The 8,279-nt window shown below is 43.4% G+C and overlaps 1 protein-coding gene across 2 annotated transcripts; it reads right to left on the minus strand.

Annotated features, from left to right (window-relative positions):
- Positions 1-394: 394 nt before the first annotated feature.
- LOC133918825 (bidirectional sugar transporter SWEET4) lies at positions 395-5,951 on the minus strand. Of its 2 annotated transcripts, XM_062362899.1 has the most exons (5): positions 5,762-5,951; positions 5,301-5,337; positions 4,664-5,042; positions 3,081-3,200; positions 469-1,009 (listed from the first exon to the last, which is right to left on the minus strand). In XM_062362899.1, exons 1-5 carry the CDS (start codon positions 5,802-5,804, stop codon positions 833-835), a joined length of 756 nt encoding a protein of 251 aa, XP_062218883.1. In that variant the 5' UTR covers positions 5,805-5,951; the 3' UTR covers positions 469-832. The 2 variants fall into 2 exon arrangements, with proteins under 2 accessions (XP_062218882.1, XP_062218883.1); XM_062362898.1 differs by lacking the exon at positions 5,762-5,951 and having other exon boundaries at positions 395-1,009; positions 5,301-5,755.
- Between the last annotated feature and the right edge of the window lie 2,328 nt (positions 5,952-8,279).

Consider the following 8,279-nt stretch of genomic DNA (forward strand, 5'->3'; position numbering starts at 1 on the left):
ACGGGTTTGAATAAAGAACTAGAAGGCTTTGTTTTAGAGGGATGCCGAATTGTAGAGATGTATTCTCGTTAACTCTGAAGTAGATGGTGAGGACGAGTGTGAGGTCAGATATCTTCCGGTCGACATTTTGAATTTCGTCAACGCAGCCCTTCAACTTGTAATACTTGTTGATGAACTTGAAGCCTTATGTACGGTTGCACACTGGGCCTCCAGATTGATTGGTCAGCTCTTTTTGTTTTTGTCCCCGATGAGGTTCTTTTGATGTTTGTCCACAATATACGGCAACAACACTGGGGACAAGACAACGGGGAGAATGCCATTGCAGATGAAGCCGTAGAGCCACCTGAGAACAGAACAATCGTTCTATGCCCATTTAGCCATCAGTAACCATCACTGAAAGCAGATACGTCTCCTAGAATTTGCAAGTGTGTTACATCATGTGCTCATACTTCGCATTATCTCCAACAATTTGCCTGTGCGTTTGCACTCAGAAGTTCAAACATCTATAGAGTGGAAACATTTGAGTGCAGACTTGCTGCCAAAGGCCTTCTTCTCGTTCAGCAATATAGAAACAGAAAAAGGCCACTTATTCCTTTGGAAAATAATCTAATGCCTAGTCCGAAAAAAAAAAAAAAACTGTTACCCGCCTCGAAGGTGGAATTAGCTAAAACACCCCACCTTTCTCACACCTAATGAAGCGTCGCATCCTTTGGGATTAATTACACATCCCAGCTTTGGGATTAGGAAGGCCACTTTTAATTAATACAATACTCCCAGCTGCGTGTGACAACATATCATCATCGCGCAGCTCGGCTGCAGCTCAGCTGCTCGATCAGTAGTGGCCGGCGCCGTTGTTGTTGTTGGACTTGCCGTCGACGACGACCTCGGTCATGGCGACCTGGTCGGCCTTGCGCATGCGCGCCTCGATGATCTGCTGCGTGGACTTGTAGTAGATGGCGTACAGGATCAGCTGCGCCACCGAGAACAGCACTCCCAGACCGTTCGGGATCTGTGTGCAAAGAGCATACATAAAAAAAAAAGTACACAAAATTGGATCAGTCCAACAAAATAAAAGTGTCTATTCATTAACTATTGTCATTATATCAAAGTGATATAACTATATAAGAGTTTATCCCGACGTTTGATAGTGTTTATTCGTATATATGCATCTCATCATTTCTGCTGGCGTAATCCATCTTAGTACTCGGAGTGAATGATGTCCTAAATCAGGTGAGTCTAGTGAATGATATTTATCAAACAAAGTTAGTTGAATAATAGTCCCAAGAGCCACTACTAATCGCGAAGAGATTACAAGTGTTGGCATGGTAGCGCTGTACGTTGCAAGGACAACTCAGGGCCACGCAAGCATCAGCCCTATGGTGAAACCAACAGGACAGGGACCTTCAGTCAAATGTGGTGCCCCCGAAACCAATAAATCGACCCCGGGTGCGTAGTGCTCGCGGCTGGTGAGCAAGGAGAAGCAAAATCTGATGAGGTCAAACGGGGCATGACATGGGATTCAGCCGCAGATATGGTCTCGGTGAAAAATATCTACAGTGTAACCATTACTACTATTATAGAATCTATTTAGTGGGACGTACTGTACAACGGATCTATGAAGTCACCTATATAAAAGGTACTACACACGACTTTAAACTAGAACCATCTAAGAAAATAGCAACGAACAGTTGCAACAAAGTGAGACGCTATAGTATAGACGGTTCTAGTTTAGAACCATTTGTATTGTTCTTTTTTACAGACGGTTTCAAATTAGAATCATCTATACTATTAGCAGTAATATTACAAACGGTTCTAGTTTAGAACGGTATGTACTGTTTTTTTACAGACAGTTCCAAATTAAAATCATCCGTACTATTAGCAATAATAATATAAACGATTTTAAATTAGAACCGTCTGTAAAAAATAAACAATATTAGAACCATCTGTACTATTGATAGTAATAGTACAGACGTCTGTATTGTTCTTTTTTATAGACGATTCTAATTTGGAACCGTTTGTACTAATAGAGTTCCACTCGTTTTGAGTGTATATCTTATAGATTATTTTCATACAATGGTCAGTAATGAACGATAGGTGAGACGGTAAGTAAGGTTCACGCGAGGTTAGAGGTTACGAGTTCGACTCTTATAAAACACACTAGTGGTATTTCACGTGAAAAATCGTGTGACTTACGACCGCACATACCTAATAATATAGGGGGCTGATGTGGATAGGAAAAATATTTTTTTAATTAGAAAACTTAATACAGACAGTTTAATAATGAGCCGTCTGTACAAATCATTTATACAGATGGTTTCGATAACAAGCTATAAATTATTTGTATAGACGATTCCAATAACAAACCGCCTGTACAAATGATGTATATAGACTCTTTTCCACAGACGACTCAACAAAGTATCCCACATGGGTTCTCCGAACCGTCTGTACAAATCATTTTTCTACTAGTATATACAGATCAATTTGTGTAACCAACCAACCAAAACTCATGTTACGAGTTGTAAAAAATTGTAACAAAAATATGATAGTATAGAGGATAATATCATCTATCATTTTTTGAAATTTGAGCTCAAACAACAATTTATATAGGGAGAAATAAAAAATAGAAAATTCAGTAATTTCTACAAAGATACTATTCATAGATAAAATTTCTCTTTTTTTTTCTTTTTCTATAAGTTGTTGCTTGAGCTTAAAATTTGTGAGATGGTAGATGATAACATGATGTATACCATCATATTTTTATTGGAATTTTTTGTGACTTCTAATATTATGTTTCTATTAATTAATTACATAAACTGATTTACGTAACGGTTACATAGTAGAATTTGTCAGCATGTATGTGCAGCAAAAGCATGGCATGGAGTCTGATTTAACCCACTTAATTGCTGTCTCTCTCTTCCTTCGTTGTCTGCTTGTTTGTAAGTGGAGCCTGATTCGGCCAAGGTCTTTAAAATGAAATAGTCACCGCTCTATTTTTTACTTGCAGTGAGTGGTGTCGTACGCGGCAATACAAGTAGAAATACTCCACGTAAAAAGAATTGAAGGATTAATCGGTTACTTACAGTAATGTAGAGGTCGAAGCGGATGAGAGCGTATGCAGTCCAGCAGATGCCGTTCACCAGGGACGCCAGCGACAGGAACAGGGGCATGTATTCCACGCTCTTCGTCTCGATCACCATTTTCTGAACCATGGAAAACACACATACAGATGCAAATGAAAATATATTAGCATGAGGAAAATTAATGGAGAAATGCAGGAAATCTGAACTAACTTGTGCCACAAGAAGTGAACCAAGCCAACTTAAGGGAGAAAAAACAGAGCAACAAGCAGCGTAAAAAATAAAGAGAGAAAAATCTTCAACAGAATAGATGAAAGTAATAGTAAAAGAATAAAATAAAAATGAAACGAAACGTAGAAGATTGGACACGAAGGAATGAAATAGAAACAATATATAAAAGCCGATAAAGGTTATAATTGGTACAACTGAAACTTATTGTTTTTTCTTTTAAAACAGTTTTTATTGAAAACTGTTTATGATTTATGTCAAAAGTTATTAGTTTTTATGAGAGATTATCAGCACATTAGCTTCTTAGAAAAGCCACCCTCAGTTAGCTTATCAACTTTTAGTTTATTCCATCAAAAATCAGCTTTTCAATTTTTCAAAAATCAGCAATAAACTAATCTATTTATTTCAACATATAGCTTTTAAGAAGCAGAAATTAGCAATAAGATATGGCAAATAGATCCAAAAAATAAACAACAGGATCATGCATGCTTGTGCATATGAGTTTTCATTTTATATATATTGTCCAACCAAGTTGATCGAGTGAAAGCTAAAATAATCCGCGCTCTTCTTTTCCTACGCTTATTCCCATCCCAGCTGCAGTAATCAATTAAAAAGGAAAAAGGAAATCACCCGACGCCGACAGCCACTTATAAACTAGTACTAACAAAAAAAATCTATCAATAATATAGGAATGAATTGTACAAAACACCATATTTTGAGCTAATATTGTAAAATTGCATCAGATTAAGCATATGTTACATATTGCACCATGTTTAGACTAAAAATTCTCATTTTACACCACCTTTTAAGATGGTGTGGCCTTAGGCCCACATGTCAGGGGGGTTTCTGCGTGACATTTTTGCTCAACCAATTGCTTATCGAGTGAGACACAAGCGGATTGAGTGTGCCAAGCTCAGAAGAATCAAGATGGAGTGGACCATCCGGCAGACAAAAGTGGCGCCAAGCTAAGATGGCAACAACACAAGGATATTAAGATAAAGCAAAAGTTGAGAAACCATAACACATCCAATGAGAAAATAATATTATGACGTTCAATGTCTCATTAGATAAAAGTTGTTATGATGTTTAAGTGTCTCGTTAGATAAAAAATATTGTCAACTGACATGCAGTCCCAAGGCTATGGTATCTAAAAGATGGTACAAATAAGTGAGAATTATTTAGCTAAAATCTAATGCATATTGTAATAAATGCTTAAACCTGATGTAATATGACTAAAAAGACGATGTTTCGTGCAATTCACTCATAATATAATAACTCCAAATCACACACTAGTCACATGCAGCTACCTACATAATATAGAGTACTTGTACACTTCTAGTCTTCTACTCCGTACGTACCATGACTGAGAGCGGCGCCGCGTACATGCCAGTGCCGAAGAGGACACAGAGGATTCCCACGATCATGGACCTTCGCTCGTGCGTGTGCGCAAGGTTGAGCACGAGCGCGGCGACGCCCGCGACGAAGGCGACCTCAGCGGCGAGGAGGAGGAGGACCTTGCGGCGGCCGGCACCAGCGGAGTAGAGGAGGAAGAGCGTGACGTAGGTGAGCTCGATGGCCATGCCGGTGCCGTTGATGGTGATGACGAGCATGCTGTGCGGGTGGACCAGGGGCAGCCCGTACAGCACCCACATCATGCAGTTGAGCAGCGTCGCAACGTACGGCACTGGCGAGTACTGCTCCACCGACCCCTTCTTCCAGATGCGGTAGAAAGTCGGCCTGTATTCATACGTATACATAAATACATGTCACAGGCGTATATTCATACCTATTATTAGTATTTTCACGTATTACTATAATTATTGTTATCCATATTTCAGGATAGTATTATTGCCTATTTTTAATTTATTTTCCACTAGTTTATACGTATGTGTCTATATGTCTTTCTTGCTCCGCGGCACGTGTATGTGCACAAAGACAATTATTGGGATGCATGATGAAAGCTATTTTTTCAGCAAGGAATGAACGAATTCTTACACTGGGGAGAGGAAGAGCACAAGAGCGGTCCCATTGCCTTCAGGATAGGAAAAAAAAAGAAATCCAAAAGTGAATAACCTTGTCACAAGAAAATCTCCAATTGGGGTTGGCCAAATGATAAACAAAACGATTAGAGCGCCAGGAAATCCGTGGAATAAAGCCTGTGATGAGGGCATGTGTAGAGTCGCGGCAAAAAAAAAGGAAAGAAAAAAGAGATGGATGGAATTAAAGGTGGGTGTGGGCGTGCAAGCAAGCAAGTTGCAAGAAAAGAGCCCAGCACCCCACGTGAGCGGGCAGTGTCATCTACCACAGGCAGGCTCCACAGATACCATTTCTGCTGCGTCGATGCTGCAGGTGCTGTGTGCATCATCCACCGTGTAGCTATATATGTGCGTATATGCGTACATGCAGGTAGAGTGCAGGTCCGGAACGCGCAGGCGACGGCGGCGGTGGCGACTCACCTGTGACGCCGATGACCGTGCGGATGGTGTCCGGGGAGATCATGGTCGCTGGCTAGCTTCAGGAAGACCGTGGACAGCTCTAGAGAGAGAAACAAAGAGAGAGGCTATATAGCTAGCTCTATAAGGAGACTCAACTAGGATGCAGACGAGCGCGAAGAGGACGAAACGAATGAGCTGACCTAACTCTGTATGGGTGAGGAGGGAATGAATGAGGCCAGCTTAAATAGAGGAGATGGCACCCAGGCATCGCGCGGCTGGACCCCGCGGGCGTCGGGCCCCACTCCGCCCCCACCACTGTATCTATCTAACTCTTTCTCTCTCTGTTCTAGGTCTAGCGTGTCCTTCCTGTGTACTCCTCTCTGGCTCCAACGACTAAGAACCAGAGTTAACAAATACGACGAAAATCAGTTTAAAATGTGTGGTTTTCAACCGATTTGGTTCAGTTCGTATTTAGAAATCAAGCGGTTTTTGATCAAATTCAAATTTGAAATTTTAATTGAATTTGACCGAATTTTAACCATATTCTCTTGTTTTCGAAGAATGTGCTAGGTCCAGTTTTATATCCTCTGTCGCATTTGTTAACCCTGTGGGCTAGTTAGCGGGCCAGCTGGGTTGGTGCTCCGGTTCCATCGTTACTTTTTATTTTTCTCTTCTTCTCTTCTCTTTTTCTTTTTGATTTTTCTTTTCTCCTTTAAATTTCGTCCGAGATGGTTGCTGCGCAGCGTCACAGCCTCTGTACAGTGTCCGCATAGTCTTGAAGCAAAGGAGAAGCCGTTCTATAGTAACCGTTTCCAAGGAGATGTAGGACCGGTGTTGGTGACACAGGAACCAGGGGTCCTCGAGTCCCGAGGTCAGATCAGCAGTTCGTCATGTGGAGCCCTCCCGCGGGGATTATCTCAGCGAGGTATGAGAAGACTAAGTCCCGGGAGAGGATGCTCGGGGTCATGAACAGTGGTTCCCGAGTACCTGAGTTCCTCGATGACCCGAGAAGACCAAGTGCCTGGAAAAGAGTGCTCGGGGCTGTGAACAGTGGCCCCCGAGCACTCAAGTACACCGACGACCAGAAAAGCTGAGTACCAGAAAGGGTGTGCTTGGGGCTGCGAACAGTGGCCCCCGAGCACCCGAGTACTCCGAGGACCCAAGGAAGTTAGTTCCGGGAGAGAGTGCTCGGGGCCGTGAACAGTGGCCCCCGAGCACTTGGCTCCCCGAGGACAAGAAGGGGCATATCCGGGAGAGAGTGCTCGGAGCTGTGAACAGTGACCCCCGAGCACTCGGTTCCCCGACGGCCTCAGAAGTCCTTCGCCGGTGGCCCCCACAGAGGTCCAGCGGTGAGGTGTCAACCAGTGAAAGGCCCGATGCCGCATTTAAGAGGGCGCGTGGCCTGTCACTTCCAACTGCTCCTGCCACGCTCGGTGTCAGTCCCTGCCACAGCCCGGTAGGGAGGCGTGGGGATATTTAATGCACGGATCCCATCCCGCGTCATCCGGCGTGCCTCGAGATAACATCGCAAAGCCCAAGGCGCCCCGCCTGCCGCCCTGCTGTGTCAGGTGTACAAGACCGAGCGGGCACGCCGGGCCGTTCAGTGACTGCCCAGTGGGCCCTCTCCGCGGCACCCGTTGCAGAACGACATCATGACGAACAGACCGGATGGGGGCGCGTTTTCAACCCTCTCCGTCACTTCGCGCAGCAGCCCATGATGGTTGCTTTCCATTTATGGTGCCTCAGAACTCGTGCCCTTCCTTTCTGGGCACGCTACCGCCGCCGAGTATTTAAGGAGGAACCGGTGGACACGGAAGGAGGATCGAGACCTGGACAAGTTGGAGCATAGAAGCTAAGATCACTGAAGAACAAGGAGCCTAAGTCTCCATGCTAGACAAATATTCTTGTAACCAGCAACATCTCTGAGAGACATTTTCAGAGCATTTATAGTATACACACAGGAATAGGGTGTTACGCTCAGTGCGGCTCGAATCTGTCTAAAAACCTCTAGTGCATTTACTTCATTTTGCATTCGATCCTTCCATTCCACCTGTTATCACATTTATGTCCATTCATTTCACCCGCAAAACAGATTCAGAATCATCCCCCGACCGAATCTCAAAGGAGTTCCTCTGAATCTCTGCTTAAGGAGTTCACTCTCCGACAACCAGGGTTACCAACATTTGGATAGCGAAGACCGAACACAACTGACAAAAAGAACGGCTTTGATTTTTATTTTACGTTTTGGAAATAAAATTGCAATAATAGCCGCAACAGCGCGACCTCTATTGGTATGCATACATGAAGGCGGGGATTGTATCCCCGCTTATTTGACTTTTGGTTCATCTTTCACGCAGTTTCTTTTTTCTGACCTTCGCTTATGTGGAGACCCATACGGTGACCGTGGCACCGTTCGAGAATTGGGTGATCGAGTTAACACATATCTGCATTATCTATCTCACCGTCCAAGAATTTTGTGAGTTAACACGTATCCGCATCGATCTAGATCGAGTGCCACGTTTTAATTTTATCGTGTCCA

This window comes from Phragmites australis, chromosome 5, assembly GCF_958298935.1.
Source record: "Phragmites australis chromosome 5, lpPhrAust1.1, whole genome shotgun sequence".
Lineage (NCBI taxonomy): Eukaryota > Viridiplantae > Streptophyta > Magnoliopsida > Poales > Poaceae > Phragmites > Phragmites australis.

Bases quoted from the DNA above. Each gene is read 5' to 3' on its own strand.
- LOC133918825 (XM_062362898.1), bottom strand. From the start codon at position 5,476: ATGCCCTCATCACAGGCTTTATTCCACGGATTTCCTGGCGCTCTAATC. The intron at 3,201-4,663 runs GTACGTACGGAG...TCCATGGTTCAG, and splicing joins CGGCGCCGCTCTCAGTCATG to AAAATGGTGATCGAGACGAA. The intron at 1,010-3,080 runs GTAAGTAACCGA...CTTTGCACACAG, and splicing joins GCTTCGACCTCTACATTACT to ATCCCGAACGGTCTGGGAGT.